This window comes from Lissotriton helveticus, chromosome 2_1 (assembly GCF_964261635.1).
Source record: "Lissotriton helveticus chromosome 2_1, aLisHel1.1, whole genome shotgun sequence".
Taxonomy (NCBI): domain Eukaryota; kingdom Metazoa; phylum Chordata; class Amphibia; order Caudata; family Salamandridae; genus Lissotriton; species Lissotriton helveticus.
Window position 1 is genome coordinate 1,090,865,598 of NC_136059.1, and position 20,274 is coordinate 1,090,885,871.

Below are 20,274 nucleotides of genomic sequence, written 5' to 3' on the forward strand. Positions count from 1 at the left end.
ATATAGGCTGGACGTTCCACTGCATGTATTTGAAAGCCTCGTGAGAAGAAACATATGAGACGTTGCTCTTTTGTGGTGCCGAGCGCTGGCTCTCAGGCTGTGCAGGCGCTTTTTAAAAGCTGCATTTTGTTCCGAACAACGTGAAAGAAAGATTCATTATTGCGATATATTCACATGGCCTGTACCCGATTGGAGGGGAATTCGGGTAACTCAGATAACAAGCATTGGCATAGCCTACAAAGTGTCACTCATAGTCGTTCAAATGTCACTTATAATTACATTGAAATTATGAAAATGTCACACCTAGCAATATAAAACCTTGGCAACTATGAAACGCACTACCAGCTCACAGCACTTCTGGCGCCACACGTCTCAGAACCACTCAAAGAATGTTAGCTTAGACACACCGCGCCCTCCAGCACCTTCTCAGAAACACTCTGCGCGGGTCAGCTAGGGACAGTTACCCTGGTCAAAGGCGCTCTGTGGTGAGGGAGTGGGAGGGATTTGAAGTGCGGCCGGGCTGAAAGTGAAAAGACGCCCTCTGTGGTGAGGGAGGGGGAGGGAGTTTGCGCGAATAAAACAGAGAAGCAGAGCAAGGCGCGCGCGCGGGAGAGCGAGAGGAAAGCTCATACGTGTAACCGCAAGCTCTAGGCCAGGCCATGGTAGCAGTTTCTGAAGCCAACATACTAAACGTCTCGCCAGAGCGTCGCATACGCTGGCTCAGACGAGACCTAAAAAAGGAAAGACTATCTGTCCAACAGCCAAAACTGGTGTGGCAGAAAGTAATCCTACTGTTAACAAAAGCCTGTCCTGCAAAACAAGAATATAGGTATGTCACCAATCTAGGCTCTGACAGTGCGAAGCTCTGGGGTCCGGTCTCCAATATTAGTATTGGATGAGATGCAACTTTGTAGGCTATTGTATGGGAATACCACAACTGAAGAGTGTTTGAGTTAAGGACAGGAGGCAGAGGCTGGCAGTGAAAAGAAGAGATGATGAAGTAGATTGTTGTGGCTTAGACCAGAAGTATGCTGCAGCTTGTTTTACTTCTGAAAGAATGGTGAGGACAGGAGAAATGTTAGGGTAAAATGGAACTTGGGTTGGGTTTAAGTTAGCGATTTCACCACTGCAGATAAGGGGAAACATGTTCACTCTTTTAGTGATCAGCAAAGTGTATGCTGAATCAGAAAAAGGACACAACAGCACATAGTTAGTTTTGCACAGTTTAAGGTACAACTTTAGAAAAAAGGCCATGTACAACTTTAGAAAAAAGGCCATGTGTGTGAGCAGTGTCAGTGTCATGCAGAAAAGCCTAAAACTGGACAAACATGAATTTCGAGTCAGCACTTGAGACGGACTATGTGTGCCTGCAAAATTACCAAGAACAATGCTTTGCTTTTCCTAGGACTCTTGAGTAAGATGACAGGACCAGTGGATTGAGACTCATTACTGATTTGCAGTCTATACTCTGGTGTGTTTGTTGGGCATATTTCTCACATAAACACTCTATTAGCACCTAGCTTAAAACTCAATGCTCCGATGGTCACATGTAAGGCTTACATTTTAGCAATATATCCAAGTATAGAACCTGTCACGAAAAGTTCATTTTGTGTTTTCCCAAAACAAAACTGAAACAAGTGACATAATTCACAAAGGTACTTTATAAAGTTAAGGGGGGGGGGGTAAGAGGTGGTAACAAAAGTGTTTAACCTATTCCTACCATTTTTTTCTTCATGGCTGCTCTTTCTACTGAGTCCAAGTTTCTCAAGAGAAGAGTACAGAGCAAAACCATGTATGTGAATTGAAAGATTGTGCAATAAAAGGTGCATTTTTTACAGGGGCAACTGTATTAATTTGTTCTTGGGATTGTTACATTCGCTTGATATACAGTATATATTAACAGCTTATTGTATTTGTCAGTGCCGCTTAGTTCTTCTGCTATTAGTCACTGTAAAGGACACTGCAATGGGATGCCCATCTTCTCAATTAAGGCAATATGAATACCTAGTGGGTATAAAAGATAGCATAAAAACCAAATACCAGAGGCAGTCTATTTTCAGCGGTTTGGATCTGTAGGGCTAAAGACAGTTGCAGTGACACTCCCTCCACAGTCCGAATTTGGCCACTGTCAAATCTGGACGTTGAGTGCAAGAAAACATGAAATTGGCTGATGCAAAACCATGGCCTACATTGGAATTATTACAGAAAAAGAAGTTAATCAAACTTTTTCTTGGATTAAATCTTAATGTTTCAAACTGCTTCTTAATTAGGTCACAGATCAGTAGAGGGCTGTAGGTTACCTGCAGCTGGATAGAGCCAGTGGCATTCTTTAATATTCCAACAGCCTGGGAATGCGTCATGCCATCCGTTGATGTTCCACAAATGCTGACAATCCGATCTCCCACCTTGGATGAGGATACAAGGATATAAGAGAGACAAGAAATGCATTGTTACTGTAGACAGGTCTTCATAACATCAAATTACCTAGTGATTTTTAAAGCACATCATTCTAAAGAGACGACTATCCTCAGACAACAGTTAAATACATGAATATGCCCTCTTAAAAGATTTTATTTTCAACCGATTCATGGCAAGAAGACAGAGCATACTTCTAAACTAGTATGATGAAGAGAAGAGGATTATCCGTTAATAAGGGCACATTATTTTTAAGGGGGTGGACTGAGGCTTCTGGAACTAAGGGTATAGTACGCTTGCAGTGGCCCAAGTTAGGTGCTAAAAGATGACCTCTGGGTCATTCACACAAAGGGAAGGCCCAAACAGTTCTATCAGTTCCTTATTTGATTTTGTAAGAGTGCTGGGCGTTTTCAATGAAGGACAACATGGAAACCTCTTAGGACTAACCCAAATCTACCTCAGCACAGGAAGGGTAGGCCACATGCTGCACTAAAGTTATGGAAGCTGAGGAATCCTAAACGTTTGAAAGCTGGTTGTGGCATTGTGGTGTGGGAGTGTTGGAATTAGAGCAAGAGGGAGAGTTTAGGTAGGGCACGAATAAACAATGTATCAAATTATTAAGTGGAGTACTCAAACAAGAGTCCCTTTTCAGTTTCTGGAGCTCAACCTACTGTTGATCCGTTGTCAGTAGTCTACCATGATCATTAACAATATTTAAATGAAAGTAAAACACACCCAACAGATGCAAAAGCAGCAGTTCTTCACGATTTACCAACCCAAACCATAAAACCTAGATAAAACTTTTTCATTAACCTAGAAGGGAAACTATGATGCAATTTAAATTTGTTTCTTTTTAATCATATATTTCTGGCCTTGCTTTTATTTTGTTTTCATCAAATTGCTTTTGCTTTGTATTTCAATCAATGGTGCAACAAAGAAAGCATGAACATAAAATAACTTCTAGATCACACTGAAGAATGCATTGAAACAAAAAAGGAGAATCAAAAAGATTAGTCCCAGCAAATGCTTGTAGTACCTTGCAAACAGGATGGAAAAATATAAACCACATACTGTGGCAATGGTCACACAAGGACTTGGGTAGCAACAAGAAGTCAATTTCATGTTAAGAGCCGAACATGGCCCACTCATGTTGGCTGACGATCAAATGTGAAAACAAGTCTCAGAACATGACAGGAATAATTTAGCTACAGTATAACAAAAATTGAAAAGGGTTATGTGACTGTTCTCTGTGAGATGTTGAAAAAGTCATCACACAGCCCTTCTTCCAGCAATGGGTACATACAAATCCCAAACTCCCAATTGTTCCAATACCACGATAAAGCTATAAAAAAAACACATTATTTCTTGTGCCGTCTACAGTTGGAGGTCAGTTGCAGGGTCTGGCATTTTGCATTTTTTGTTGAAAAGTGCAACTTTGATTTATTCCCATTCCCATTGAAAACCTCACTTCATAAAGTAACTTTGGCACTTTTTTCTTGGCAAAACACGTCCTTGCTCTGCAAGTAACACACAATGTGAAAACAAAACTAAAATGCGAGGGTAGAGAGAGTGCTCAATGATAATTTCAGATACACAGTTAAGAATAGCACTTATTGAGGAAAAAGATTAAGAACGTGGACCTAGTGAAGAAAAATGAGAAGAGAAGGTAGGAAGATGACAGTGAGTTGAGAGGTGTGTAGGAGAAGACAAACCAGCACGTGAAGAGTGGTAGGAACTGTGCTGTGCAACAAGAAAAGAATATCGACCAAAAATTAAACAAAAATGAAAATGTGAAAAAACACATGTATCAAGGTGATGGAACACAATGCGATAGCAAATTCAAAAGTCTCAACAGGAGACCAGGGTGAGTAAAAGGGGGTGTGGGGTAGATTGGGGTAGACTGGGGTAGAGTGGTTTAAAGTGGAGAGGGGTAGATTGAACTGGAATAGGGTAAATTGGACTGGAGTGGGGTAGAGTGGAGCGGGCGGATTTGGCTAGGTTAAAGTGGGGTTATTTGGGCTAGATTGGAGTGAGTGGATTGGGCTAGATTGGAGTGGGGTAGATTGGGCTAGACTGGAGTGGGGTAGATTGGACAATGGAGTGATGTGGAGTGGGCTATATTGGAGTGGGATAGATTGGGCAAGATTGGAGTGGCTAATTGGGCAAGATTGGAGTGGATCTGAGTGGGGAGGAGTGGATAGGGGTAGGCTGGAGTGGGGTGTGCAGGAAAGTGCCCCTTATTGCATGGTTGCCCCCACTTTTTGCCTGATTTTGATGCTCTTTGACTAAGTGTGCCCTGCATTTCTGCCAACCAAGTACCCAGGGCCTATTTTCTTACCCTAAAACTGTACTGCTGCAAACCCAATTGGCAACTCTGTGGCCACATGTACATCCCTTGTAAATGGTACCATGAATTCCATGGGCACTGTGACCAGCGAAGGCCGCTAAGGACTGGAACACATATTGTGCCACACTTAGAGGCCCTGTACCTTAACACACACACTGCCATAGCAGGCTGCGTGTTTTGGTGGAGAGAAAAGTGAAGTCTCGACATGGCACACATCCCTGTGTGCCATGCCTACAAACCACTGCCTATGGCATAGGTAAGCCACCCCACTAGCAAGATGCACTATAACAGTGTCCATTCTTAGACAATGTAAATGCAGTAAAGCCATAAAAAGCATATGGTCTGGGAGTTTGTCATTACGAACTCCACAGCATCATAATGGCTCTGCTGAAACATGGGCCGTTTGGTATCAAACATCTCAGCACATCAACTGATGCCAGTGTGGGATTTAATGCCAAATACACTCAGAGGGCATCCTAGAGATTCCCCCTGAAGAACGACCTAACTCTAGTGTCCGACTGAGCGGTTGCTCGCCGGCTGCCACCCTCACAAATGTTTCGGGACCCCTGGGTCTAGAGCCACCCGCTCTCTGGGTCCTGAAACAATGCACATCCTGGGTGGAGGTGCCAAGCCTCCTCCCCCAGGATGGGCAGGGTCCAAGAAGGGGAAGCTTCAAAGGCTTGCTCGCTTTGTGAGCTGACCCTGAAATTTGCTGCTCCCAACAACTGGCCCCCACCGGTTCTAACACCCACTTTGGGAGGGAGAGTCAGTGGGAAAACCAAGATAGGAGGAGAGGTGTGCCCACCTGTGCCAACCCCACCCCTCAGGTGGGGGATGCGAGGTGAAGCACAACTTTCAGTCGTCGCCATCTTGAAGGTGGGGGGACCCAGCCAACCAGAGTGAGGCTTAAGCCCCCTCCGACTGGAGGGTGGCATATTAGCGGGTGTCCCCACCCCAAGGAAGGGACCCATTGGTCCCAACCTGTACCTACCTCAAACGCCGCTAAATTTAGTATTTATGGGCAACCCTGAACCGTGCCTCGTCAGACAAGCAAGAAGAAGAAGGACTGATGCGCTGTGCAAAAGGAAGAAGCGGCGGACACCAACTGCCTTGGCCCCAGCCCTACCGGCCTGTCCCGACCTCAACCTGTTCCAGCAGAATCCCGGTGTGTCCTGCAGCCAGCAGCCCCCCAGAACCTAGAGGACCTGCCCTGCCTTTCCTACAATGAATTTGTCTCCCGTGAATACCGGACTTGCTTAAGAAACAGACTCTGGCTACAGCCAAATCCGCGAGTCTGCACGACTCTGCACCCGACGCCCACCCTTGTTCTAACTCCAAAAACTCAACTCTCAAGACCGTTTACTTACCTGCAAATTGAAAACCTAATTTTTCGCCGTAGGATTGCATTGACTGATTTCCTCTGAAAAACGTCTAAGCGTTGAGGGTGTTTTGTATGGAAACCTAAGACACTGTGTTTTGATAAAAAACGTTTTACTCACCTTCTATCTAGGAAATGTCCCAGTGTGATATCTAGGCATATCACAATGAGTAGAAAAAGGAATATGAAAAGGAATCTAAAAATTAATTTGCACAAACCAGTGACAAAAGTCATTCTCATCCAGATTGCTTGTTGATCAATCTGTCTGGCAACGTACAATTCTATTTACCTGTACCTAGTCCTGCTTAGTTCTACAAATAAATACAACTAAAGAGTATTTTTAATATAAATAAAATGTTTAAAAAATGAGTATTTTTAATACAAACAATTGGTCTGAGCTCAGTCTTTGAGTGTGTGACATCATTTCTTGCCTGAGTGTGTACAATAAATACTAACCTCTGATAAAGCCTTATTGTTCGCCCACACTACCACAGATAGAGAGTAATGTATTATCTACTTTTGCCTCTGTAAGCCTTTGGGAATTCACTGGACTCTGTGCATACTATACTTTACTTTGGTATAGTATATACAGAGCCAGCTTCCTACTGGGTAGATTAGGTTGGATTGGAGTGGAGTGGGGAGGTTTGAAGTGGGGCGGATTACAGAGGAGTCAGTAGATTGTAGTGTGGTAGATTGGGGTGGGGTGGATTGGGTAGAGTGGGGTGCATTGGACTGGGGTGTATTAGGGTAAACTGGATTGGGGTGTATTGGGGAAGATTGGATTTGAGTGGGTAGATTGGATTGGATTGGAGTGGGGTAGATTGGATGGTGATAGATTGGAGGGGAGTAGTTTGAAGAGGGGTAAATTGGTGGTAGAGTGGGGTAAACTGGGGTGGAGTAAATGGGGTAGAGTGGAGTGCGGTAGATTGGGGTGGAGTGGGTTAGACTGGACTGGAGTGGGGTAGGGTGGAGTGTGGTGGATTAGGGTGGGGTGGGGTACAGTGGGGTAGAGTAGGGTAGATTGGATTGGAGTGGGGTAGATTGGATCCTGGTAGATTGGAGTTGAGTAGTTTGGAGAGGGGTAAATTGGGATGGAGTGGGGTAAACTGGAGTGGGGTGGAGTAGAGTGAGGTAGATTTGGGTGGAGTGGATTAGACTAGACTGGAGTAGGGTACAGTGGAGTGGAGTGGGGAGGGGTAGGGTGGGATGGGGTACAGTACGGTGGAGTTGGGTAGATTGGGGTGAAGTAGAGTGGGATAGACTGTGTGGATAGCAGATTAGGTGGATTACAGTGGGGTACACTGTATAAGATTGAAGTGGGAGAGATTGGGGCAGAGTGGAGAGGGGTAGAGTGTAGTGTGGGGTAGAGTGTAGTGTGGGGTAGACTGGAGTGGGGTAGATTGTGGTAGCCTGGAGTGGGATAGACGGATTGGAATGAAGTGAGATAGATTGTAGTGATGTGGGGTAAATTGGAATGGAGTGGTTTAGACTGAACTAGGATAGATTAGAGTGACATCTGGTAGACTGAACTGGGGTAGATTTCAGTGAAGTGGGGTAGATTGGAGTGGGGTAACTTGGGGTGGAGTGAATTCAATTGGGGTAGATTGGAGAGCAGTAGGCTAGACTGGGGTGGAGTGGGTGGATTGGGGTGACATGGGTTAGATTGGGCTGAAGTAGGGTAGATTGAAGAGAAGTGTGGGGTAGTATGGGATGAAATGAAGTGGGGTAGACTGGAGTGAGGTAGTATGAGTGGAGTCTGGTAGATTGGGGTAGAGTGGAGTGGAATGTGGTAGATTGGAATAGGGTGGGGTAGGTTGGAGTGGGGTAGATTGGGTTTGATTGGAGTGGTGTGAGGTGCGGTGGAATGGAGTGGGGTAGATTAGAGTGGAGTAGGGTAGAGTGGAGTGGATTGGGGTAGAGTGGGGTAGAGTGGACTGGGTTAGACTGGAGTGGGGTAAGTTGTGTAGAGTGGAGGGGCATAGAGTGGAGGGATGCAGAGAAGAGTGGAGTCGAGTGGTGACTCAGAGTGTCTTAGAATAGAGGGGAATAGAGTTGAGTGGCATGTCGTGGAGAACAATGAGTGAAAAGGCACGCAGTTGAGTGTTGTGGAGTGGTGTAAATTGGAGTGCCGTATTGTGAAGTATGAATGGTGTGGTAGCACACTGCCAATATGGACAACACATTTTTTATTGAAATTTACATTTGAACCGAAATACAGTTTTGTGAGCAAAAACGATAATGTGTGGAAATGTCATCACCTAGTGTATTGATTTGTTTCGTAATCAAATATCTGTTCTAACACTCTTCAGAATTACACAAAAAAAGTAATTCATTTGTATTTTCTGAATTTTGATATATCCTGAAAAACCAGCACATTTAATTTAACACCCTACACCCTCTCCTCTCACATAGGTACTTAGCAGGATTGTAACATAAATGTTCTCACTTTGAAGTCAGAGAATGAAAAACAAACACCAGGCTCCCTCGGATGACAAAGCTTGACATTTGACTTAGGTCTTTGAATGCACAGCAAATGTGACATGAAAAAGATTTAAAGGCCAGTTTGCAGACAGCGAGTACTCAGAGGGATACAGTAAACAGGGGTTGCTCACGGAGGGGCAAACTCAAGCTGGACTGCCTTTAAGTAAATAAAGCCAGCAAACAGAAAACAAGCAACTGTGACTTATAAACCACAAAGCCAATAGTAAGCAATGGGCAACATGCATGCCCAAGAAAGCTTTAAGAATACCCAAAACAAGTTGCAAGCAAACCAGACAGCTGAGCTGTCTGGTAAGCTTCTAACAAAAAAAATATACCAGTTTTAATGGCCAAAGCGCCCAAAAGCCAACACTTGCTTCTCATGAGAGGTTTCAAGATGAGAAGTTGCTCTCTCACTCTCATTACCTGACAAAAAAACAGAAAAAGTTTTGCTCTCTGGTCACTCAAAGACAGGATATAAATTATGACAAGATTAAGCTTGCATTTTCATGTCGGAAGAAAGCTCAAAGATTGATATCCCGAGAGACACTGGATTAGAAACATATGTTTTATAACGTCAAGGCCATGTGTTAGCATATTGAATGTGTAGGTCTGTTAACTGGACCTTTGGTTGGAACACTCGGATTTCCCATGAAGCTAAGTGACTCACTACAGTTGTTTGGCACTTTACAGTTTTTTTTACATATTTATCACAAACTAGACCCAAAGGTATTGGAGCAGTTTACATGAGCACCAGTTATATTACACATTATTACATTATTTTTTAGGCACAGAGTAATTAAGTGATTTGCCAGGAATCACAGGATGTTAAGCCAAGGCTTGAACCTGGTTCACCAGTTCAAAAGTCGACAGCTCTGGTCGTAACACAACATCGACTGCCCTGCAGGAGTACTTCTTGAGAGTCTTTGACATTGTTGACTGCAGAGGGGATTATTATGGCCCTTTATTTATTTTTTAAACAAACATCTTTCTTTTGGTGATTGAATGAAGCATATACGCTCCGGTGCCCCCTAATCCTTAAATTGAGTATTAAGCATTTCTGGAGCACCTGATAAAAGGTCAATAGGGGTAAGTTTGGTTGGAGAAGGATGGCAAGCATGATAGATTTGATTGGAATATTATTAACGAATTGTATACTGCCAGGCTTTCATCGCGACCTGCCACTCTGCCATGCCCACTTCCAATAAGGTAGCTGCATAGCTTCAAACAGTAGGGTAAACTTGTCTAGCTTCAGAAAGACGCAAAGATTCTGTCCCAAGCAGAATACAGTCTTCATCGTGTAGGATGTTACCAAGCAGGGAAGTACCACTTACCAAGCAGGGAAGTACCACTCAGGTTATTGTTGATACTTTACCACACAGTACCCTACCAAGTAAGATTTTATTTTTTTAAAGAAAATTAAATAATTTTTTCCTTTAAGAAAAGAGGATTTACGAGTTATGGGATGAGTAAGGGTTCAAGGTAGTAGGTATTTTAAATGGGTTTTTAGGGTATAGTGATAGGTAAGGGGCAGAAAGAAGTTTTCAGGGTTCAAGAGAGAGTATGGGGTTTTAAGGAGCTTTTAGGGTCAGGTTTGCATTAAAGTATGAGGTAGTAAGGGGCTTTTAAGGTCAAGGGATGGTTAAGGGTGCACTGAGTATTAATTTGTTAGTGTTCACGGGTGGGTAAAGGTATGGGCTAGTAAGGGAGTTAGGGTTGTTAAAGGGTTTAGGGAAGGGTAAGGGTATTAAGGATTTTTAGGGTTCAAGAATGAGAAGGGCACAGGTTAAAATGCCACCATGATGGCTACACTGAAGACTGAGAAGTTTGGTATCAAACTTCTCAGCACATTAAATCCACACTGATGCCAGTGTGGGATTTAATGTACAATGCACGACAGAGGGCAACTTACTCAGTCAATCAATCAGCGTACTTGTAAAGCGCGCTACTTACCCGTAAGGGTCCCAATGCGCAGAGGAGAGGGGCGGGGGATGCTGCTACTGCTCGAAGAGCCAGGTATTGAGGAACCTTCTGAAGGCGAGAAGGTCTTGGGTCTGCCGTATGTGGGTAGGGAGGGTGTTCCAGGTCTTGGCGGCAAGGTAGGAGAAGGAACTGCCACCAGAGGTCATTCATTGGATGCGGGGGACAGCTGCGAGGGGAGGCTAGCGGAGTGGAGCTCCCGGGTGGGGGTGTGGAAGCTGAGTCTGCTGTTCAGGTAGACTGGTCTGGCGTTGTGGAGTGCTTTGTGTGCGTGCGTGAGTTGCCCCCCTGAAACTAACCCACAACCTGTGTCCGGAGAGGCTGACTAGGCTGCCACCCAGCAGACATGTTGCTGAACCCCTGGGTAGAGAGCCATCCGCTCTCCTGGGCCTGCAACAATGCACATTCTGGGGCGAGGTGCTAGGCCTCCTCCCCCAGGACGGGCAGGGGAAGCTTCAAAGGCATGCCACCTTTGTGAGCTTCTTGCTGTACTCTGCAACTGGCCCCCACCGGTTCTGACCCCCACTCTGGCGGGAAGACAGGCGGGAAAACCAAAGTGAGGACAGGGGGTGTGCCAGCCTCTGCCAACCCCACCCCTCAGGTGAGGGAGGCGAGGTGCAGCACAACTCTGGGCTTTCGCCATCTTGAGGATGGGGAGCCCTACCCAATCAGGATTAGGCTCCTGCCCCCCTCCCACTGGAGAGTGGCAGGATAGGGGGTGTACTCACCCCAGGAAAGGGACCCATAGGTCCATGTCCTTCCCTACCTGTAACACCCCTACATTTAGTATTTAGGGGCACCCTGAACCTTCCTTCCTCAGATCCCGATTCCAAAACTACAAAGAAGAACAAGAAGAAAGAAGACCTGTCATGCAGCTGCTAACAAGAGAACGACACCAACTGACTTGGCCCCAGCCCTACCGGCCTGTTGACCCTCGAACCTGCTCCTGCTAAACCCCAGCGTCTCCTGTGGTCAGTAACCGCGAAAAGGACCTGACTGCCTTGCTCATCCAAAGACTGGTACTCCCACGAGCAGTGGTTCTGCTCAAAGATCTACAACCCCTGGTGCCAGCCAGGAATAGCGAATCCAGCACACTCTACACCCGTCGAGGCTGGCCCGTGCCTGAGTGGACAAAGAGCATGAGGACGTCCCCCCCTGCGACTGTGACCAAGAATCCAGCACCCAAGGACCTTCCTCAACGCTCCTGACGACGCCTGCAGCCTCAACTACAGGGACCCCACCAACCGCGACCAGCAGAGGGGTAAGAATTCCTGACGCCACAAGACACCCATGCACCAGGCGCCCTGTGGCTCCCTGTGCCCAATTCCTGGGTGCCTACCTGACCTACAGCTTCCCAACTTACCTCTTGAAGTGGTGGTCGCACCTGAAGAAACTCCGTCCCCAAGCCTGCAGCCTTTGTTCGTCTTGCAACTTGCCCATTGAAATCCATTGGGCGCTCGAATGCCCATAAGCACCCTGCACCCAGCCGCCCCAGTGTCGCTGGGAGTGCAACCTCTGTTCTGTTCGACTTCCCCACTTGCCCTGAGCAAGTGACCAGGAGCCCAGCTCCCACAGCCGCATGGCCTGCCTGCTAGAAGCCACCAACTAAAGGCCCCCTACCCGCCATAGGCTAACATTGGGCCTACTCTCTCTACACCCGGCTGCCCCTGTGCCGTTGAGGGAGTAACTACTATACCTACCTAACCTTGGGATAGCCCTGAGTCTAACCCCAGAACCTTAACTCTGCCTGTCGAGTACTTACCTGAAAACCGATAACCTACATTTTCTCCATAGGGTAACATTGACTGATTTTCACTTGGAAATTCTTCTAAGTGTCGAGTTTTGAAACTTTGAAATATTCACAAAAAATCGTCCGATCAACAAAAACGAAATTACTCACCTGTTACCAGGAGAGATCCCAGTGCTGAATCTTGGTGCCCAGCACTGACCCTAAAAAGTAATTACAACTGTGATTTTCCGATAACCTGATTTTCCCCCATAGGATAACATTGCCTGTTTTTTACCAGAAATTCTTCTAAGTGTCGATTTTTGCAACTTACAAATATTCCTTAAAAATCGCCCGTTGACTATAAACAATTTCTTCCAACTGTTTACAGGAGATGCACCAGAGCTGAATCCAGGATCTAGCCATGAGTAAGAAAAACACATGCAAAGTAATTGATATTGCGTTTACTTAAAATTCCCATTGAGCTCAATGTTATTATTGTGTTAAGTTGATGTTGCATATTGCAGCAACTGTATCTATTGCATTCAAAAGTCTATTGCTCATTGAAAGTATTCAATTGCAACATCTCATTCTGAGGAAGATTTTTTTTTCCTACTTGTGGTTCTGAAATAAAATAACATATTTCTATATACTAAATAATTGGCCTGGAGTTCAGTTCTTGAGTGTGTGAAACCATTTGCTGTACAACAAATGCTTTACACTGTCCTCTGATACTGCCTTACTGCTCGACCAAGCTACCACTTTAGAGAGTAAGGTTATATCTAACTTTAACCTCTGCCATACCTCTGGAGACTGTGGACTCGGTGCACACTGTACCTTACTTTGGTGCAGTATATACAGAACCCCTTTCTTACACTTGGCACCTCGTCCCAGGATGTGCATTGTGTCAGGCCCCCGAGAGCGGCAAGCTCTCGACCCAGGGGTCCAGTAACATGTTTGGGGGTGGCAGCCTCGGCAGCCACTCAGTCAGGTCACTGGGAGTTGGTCGAGGTTCAGGGGGCATCTCTAAGATGCCCTCTGTTGTGCATTTTATAATTAAATCCGACACTGGCATCAGTGTGGATTTAATGTGCTGAGAAGTTTGATACCAAACTTCTCAGTCTTCAGTGAAGCCATTATGGTGCTGTGGAGTTCGTAATGACAACCTCCCAGCACCATATACTCTTAATGGCAGCACTGCACTTACAGTGCCCAGAAATTGACCTGGGTGCTGTAAGGGTGCAGGGCTCATGCACCTGTACCCTCACCACTGGCATAGGGCACCCAGCTAGAGGGGTGACTGATGTATGCCAGGGCAGTGTTTTGTGGGCATGGCACACAGGGATGTGTGCCATGACGACTCTTTGTTTTATTCTGCACCAAGACACGCAGCCTGCCAAGGCAGTGTGTGGGTCAGGGCACAGGGCCTCTAAGGTGGCACAATAAGTACTCCAGCCCTTAGGGGCCTTCTCTGGTCACAGTGCCCTGGATACCTAGGATACCACTTACCAGGGACTGACATGTGGCTAGAGATGCCAATTGGGTTTAGGCTTCAATGCAGTTTTCGGGAAGGAACACAGGCCCTGGGTACCAGATTGGCAGGAGCCCAGGGCACACTCAGTCAAAGTACATAAGCAATTCAGCAAAAAGTGGGGGCATATCATGCAAGAAAGAGGGCACTTTCTCACAGTCAGTGGCTGCGTGAGTGACTGAATCAGAACGGAACATCATCTGCTCCATTATCCAAAAAGATTCCACAGTTCTGCACAACATATATACCCAACTGGGTTACTTTCTATTGGTAAATTAATAAGTGTTATCTCGCTGGGTAAATGTCCAGTGGGTATTCTACAATACATCTGTGTAGTGGACCATGTGGAAATGTCCCCAGTGACCTTATGTGCGTTTCAGCAATGTGATTGTTCCTTGTGCGTTTTTATCCAGATATCTGTGATACAATGAATCATCCAATAGGAAAGACAACAATACTACGAGGTAAATCTCCACCAAAAAAGGGTACTTCCTCTTAATGTATGAAGTAAGTGCTTTTTTGTTTGGTGTAGATGTTCTCATAATCCTCGGCATCAAGAACACATCATAAATACCAGCAGGAAACGTGGTGTGGGGCATTTTAGTATGCTGTCCATCATACTGGCAAAAGGAAGGAAGACCATTACATACTACTGAGGTGGATGGGACATGGCTAAACGGGCGTAGCTTCCAGGTGATTTTGCACATTTAAATACTCGTAGTAATTTAAAGGGAGAACCATGGACTCTGCTCTCATAATGATAGAACAAGAAAGAACCCACCCATCATAGACACCACAGATTGCGCTCCAATAGATCAACAAAGTATTGACCTTCACAAATCATTTCAATGTGGATTTACTGAGAAAACACACTTGCTTTGCATTCTGCAAGCCCAAGTTTTTTTACAGGAGTGGAGGTGGCCGCATGGCTCTCCTCACTGGGCCAAAATGAGCCCAGGGAACCCCACCTCCCGGGTACCGGTCTCCTCCTTCTGGGTGCCTTGGAGTGCGCCCAGGGAACCCAGAGTGCTATGGTGGGGACCGTGGGGGAGCCTCATTGCCCTCACAGTCCCTGCCAGACCCCCGCCTCCAGGCCCCGAGAAGACGGTGGTCCATGGGGCTGTATAAGGCCTGGGAGGAGGATCACGTGGCCCCACTCCCCCTTGGTATTGTGGCCATGCTTCACGGAAGTGGTGGTCCTTGGGGCCGAGTAAGGACAGGATAGGGGGGACATACGGACCCCTCCTCTTTTTGGTAAATTTATGGCCCCAGAATGGTGATGATTCCCAGGGTCCTCTAGGAGCAATGAGAGGTGGCCCTCCTATTTAATTAACAAGTCATGGGGGGGGGGGTGCTGCTCTCTGGGGCTCTTTGAGCCAAATGATGGGGATCTGTGTGGCCCCCTCCTACGTATAATTAAAGCCCTGGGGAGGTGGTGGTCTCCGGGGCACTATAAGTGCATTGAGGGAGGCTGCATGCACCCCCCTCCATTTTAAATATAAATATGCATGCCCCTGGGACCTGGCCCATCTGGGAACTCAACTACAAGCAAGTGCGGGAGACCATGCTTGCTTTTTTTTGCTCTGAATTTGTAAATCTGTCATGAAATTGTGGTAAAATTATAAAAACAATGCTTTTTTTTGGCCTGCTTCCTGGTTGAAGTGCTGGCTGCCAATCTGATCCAGGCAAGAGAGCATCAATATTTGCGGCAGCGTCTTGCCTCTAGATATACACATTTGGATTTTAATATCTTCCTAACTACTGAACGAAATTACACCAAATAACAAAAGCAGCTCCTTCGGGACCAAGAGCTACCTTTCTGCCAAATTTGTTTTAATTCCGTCCAGCTGTTCGGGCTGCAGTCATGTCTAAAAAATCCCTATGGGAATTAACATGGGAAACACACTTTTTTTTACCTCCCCTTTTTCTCGGTCCCCGCTTAACGAATCACCCTGAAACTTTCCATGGAGAACTAGAACCAGCTTGGCACTCTTTTTTGGAAAAAGTTTGGAAAGATTCGTCAAATGGCACCATAGATATAGGCATATCAAAAACACTTTTCCTAAGGAAACTAGGTCCTAACTAGATCTACTGCGATCGATTATATATATATATATATATATATATATATATATATATATATAATCCCCATTATATATATATATATATATCCCCAACAGCAATTTCCAAAGCGGAAGGAACTCACGGACGCCTTGAATGGGTTTGCAGGTAATTTATTCTTACAAAGACTGCACAGCAACGCGTTTCGACTTTCCTCTTGGTCACGCTAAGAAGCAGAGTAATTTTTCACATCCTTATACACATCCTTGCTAAACATAAAAGAAGGACTGATAAAACACCATGAAAAACATAACATACAATGAAGAAAGTGTCGAACGGCACCGCCATTTTGTCATGGGCAACCTAGTCATGAGACAGAGGGTGTAATAATAACGATGCCTATACACAGAATGTTGAGACAGAGTAATAAACATAATGGCGTCTACTTTGAATATTTTACATAATATGTACTCAATTGATTAACAATTAGATGACCTGTGTCAGAGTTCTGATACTCAAATTTTACTGCGGTATCCTCTCTCCTGAAATCCTTCTATCATGATTCGTTTTTCTTGTAAGTAACCTTCATCAGAACTACAGTTACGTCTCGCTCGTAACAGTTCACCATACGGGATACTGTACATTAGTTGTCTAGGGTGAGAGCTTGCGGCATTCAAAATACTGTTACCCGCAGTGCTCCTGCGAAACAATTTAGTCTGCATTGAATTATCAATGGTGTCTACTAGCACATCCAAAAATTCGATTTTTACCGATTTTTATGTGCTCAGTAAACTGTAGATTGTAATCAATGTCATTCAATCGTTTGCCAAAGGTTTGGTGGAGAGGTGGAGCATCACTTTAAAAAAAGTATATATCAAGTCTGCTGACCGGGTGCACGGTGTGTGAACAAGAGCACTTGTTGCTCGAAACGCATCGCCCGTTGAGAGTTTCTTAATTAAATCTACCTTGCCGACAGCCTGTGGGCCGTGTCTTCATTTCGCTGCGGTAGCGGAGGTGGTGATATATATATATATATATATATATATATATATGATGAGAACTTTCCCCAAAAATAAAAATATTTAAAATATTTCTCCCATACAATATGTATAGCTATGAAAATCAGTCAATACCACAGCATTGAGTGGTAAAGCCCTGCTGTGGAGTTAGAAAGTGTTGCAAAGGTCATCACATGGGGGAAAAGCCATACGTGGTAACGTTTGAGAGTCATCTCAAGCCATTAAACTGAACTCAACAAGACTTGGCAATGAATGCAATCGTTGGATGTTCTCTGATGAAACCTTCACATGGCAAAAGGCTGTAGGAACTGAACGGGTGTATCCTTCTCGTTGGATATGCTATTGGACAAGCTACATTACTCAAACATGCCAAACTGAAGATGATTTGGGGAGGTCGGTTTCATATTCTGAGCATTACTGCTTCTGCTCCGACCTTTTTAACAGAAATTCAATTCTCTAAAGGACACGTGTGACAAATGCTTGGAAAACAGGTACTAGCTCTACACTCTTTGGCCGGTTTAGTAAAAGTGGTGGTGAAAAAGATCAACAGCTGAATGTAATAAGAAAGATTCAGATATGCAATGTGTGGCCCAGGAAGGCTCAGAGAGAGGGACACTTTTTCACCAATCTAGCCAAAAAGGTTATTACAAGTATCACAGACAAATGAAGGCTACAGAATTGTCCAACAGAAATCCCCAAGTCAATGAATGCAACTAATATAGACAAATAGAACATAAATAAATGAATAAGCATCAAATGCTGGGGTAGCTCTGCATCATCTGGGAAACTCCTGATATTTAATGATTACAAATAACTTACCCTGAGTTTCTGAGTTTGGGCTACAACTCCATTCGGGTGCATCATGGCGATAAATATGGGCACATCTCCAAGAGGACTTCCAACTCCTCCAGCAATGCTGACGCCCAGTGAGTCAGAAGGACCCTGAAGGTGCAGAAATAAAAGAAAAAGATATGTTTGTCAGTCATTATACTGCCATATACAAGGGAAACTTTTAAAAACTATATAAACATTTTCTAAAAACTGAAAACTACAAGACAAATAGCTCTAGCAATCTGCTGCACCATTAACCAATATAGATCATAATAACTTAATTAAGGACGAAGAATTTCTAACTATTTCAAATGTTTGTAAATGATATCTACCAACGTGGGAAAACAAAACAGTATTGTCACTCATAATCTATGAAGACACCATTTAGCAAAATATTCCAGGTAAAGCATTTCCAAAACACTGTTGTGAATACTCAATTCTGGTAAATTCATGATTTATTTTCAGATTACTTAAAATGATGTACAAGACAACACAATAAAAAACAATTGTCAAAGGACTGGACACTGGGCATTAACTTACCCTCAAAATGGAATAAGTTACTTACACTGTAAGCATTTGCTTGTGGCACGTAGTGCTGTAGATGCACATGCTACGCATACTCCTGCCATCTAGTGTGTGCAAATTGTTTTGCTTCAAAATAGTCTTTCGACTGATGAGGTATGTTGATGCCTCCTATGCATGGGCATCGGCTCCTTTGTTAGAATATTTTGTGCACAACGTAGATGACCATACAAAAAGAGAAAGAGTAAAGGACATCTACAACAGCCAGAGCCTTCCGGGAGGAGGGTGGGTGCATGTGAATCTACAGCACTACATGCCAAAAACAGATGCTTACAGGGTAAGTAGTAAATTCCATTTGTGGCATGCGCAGCTGTAGATACACATGCTCTGCATCGACTGATGATCAGTACTCCCCTAAGTGGTGACTAGCCAAAGAATGTTGCAGAAGACAGAAAAATAGCTTGGCAAACCTTTGCTTGTTGGTGTGCTAAGACATCTGTACAGGAGTGTCTGGTGACCTTGCGTGGAGTGGACCAAGAAGCTTCTTTACATATGTCAGCAATGGAAATGTTGCCAAGGTAGGTCATTGAGGCCCCATTTCTTTGAGGGGAGTGCAATGTGGGCAGGGCAGACAGTTGCCTTTTGTCCATAGCGTAGCAAGTTTGAATACATTTTTACAAACCATCTGGCTATGCCACCTTGGACAGTTGCTGGGTTTCACAAAAGGTTTTGTTTCTGTCAATGTAGTACATGAGGGCAAGCTTGACATCCAGAGTATGGAGGGCTATCTCTGCCACAGAGCCTGGCTGTGGGAAGAAAACCAGTAACTCAATGGTTTGATTAATCTTTAGCAGAAACTTTGTGCTGGTCTTATGGACGACACTGTCATTATGAACTTGTAAGAAGGGCTTCTCTACAGTGAGAGCTTGGAACTTGCTCACACACCTAAAGGACATGTTAGTAGTGTTAGCGGCAAGGAAGGCAAACTTCCAAGACAAGGACTGAAGTTTCAAAAGGAGGGTCCATAAGTCTTGTAAGTACAATATTAAGGTTCCAGATGGGCCAGAGATACCCTTGGGCAAGATTACCTTTTTGAGCTCTTCTATGAAAGCTTTGATGGCAGGGATGATAAACAAGGAAGAGTGCTCTCTATTTTACAAATAAGCTGTGATTGCTGTCAGATGAAGTTGTATCAAAGTGTATGCAAGGCCTGATGTCTGAAGATGAAGAAGGTAACAGACTATGTTTTTTACCGCTGGCTTGAGAGGATTTATGTGTTTGTGAAGGCAATAGTGGACTAATAATTACCACTTGGCAGAATTGCAGGTCGATGTAGTCGGATTACGGGCCTCTTTAAGGATAGACATACATTCTACAAGCAGCACAAAGTTGAACTCTAGGATCTAAGGAGCTAAAATACAAGATTGAGCTGCCTGGGGTTTTGATGCCTGATGGCACCTTGGTTTTGAGTAGAAAGGTCTGGCCAGTTCGGCAGTTTCTCATAGAAAATCACTGACAATTCTAGGAGGGTTGTCTGACCAGGGATGTCTAGCCCAAGTGGGAGCCAACATAAGGAGGGTGAGGGACGTTTGCCAAAGCTTCCGAACCACATATGGAAGGAGTGGCACAGGCAGAAAAATGTAGGCAAATACAGCTGACCCTTTTATCAATAGTGCATTACCCATGGATTGTGAGTGAATAAACCTAGATGGGAAGCTTTGGCATTTCGCATTCTGGATGGTTATGAAGAGATCTACGTCAGGAAACCACTAACAACAGAAGTACTGGAGTAGGACTGGAGGATGGAGTCCCACTCGTGAACTTGATGCCACAGCTCATTTAACAGGTCTGAAAAGTTGTTGTACACTCCCAGTAGATACTCCAATAGCAAGTGTAGCCTGTGGTGAAGTGACCAAGGCTAGATGTTCTGCACCAGTGCTGACAGCTGAAGAGAATGAGTGCTTCCCTGTTTATGAAGGTAATACA

General features: G+C 44.7%; 1 protein-coding gene across 7 annotated transcripts in view; it reads right to left on the minus strand.

The window, feature by feature from the left end:
* The window catches only part of MPDZ (multiple PDZ domain crumbs cell polarity complex component), an 832,961-nt gene that overhangs the window by 19,482 nt on the left and 793,205 nt on the right, over window positions 1-20,274 (minus strand). For all 7 annotated transcript variants that reach the window (XM_078675896.1, XM_078675898.1, XM_078675897.1 and 4 more), the window contains 2 exons: window positions 17,755-17,877; window positions 2,301-2,405 (listed from right to left, as the gene is read on the minus strand). In XM_078675896.1, coding sequence (XP_078532022.1) covers window positions 2,301-2,405; window positions 17,755-17,877 — 228 coding nt within the window. The remainder of the gene's footprint in view (window positions 1-2,300; window positions 2,406-17,754; window positions 17,878-20,274) is intronic.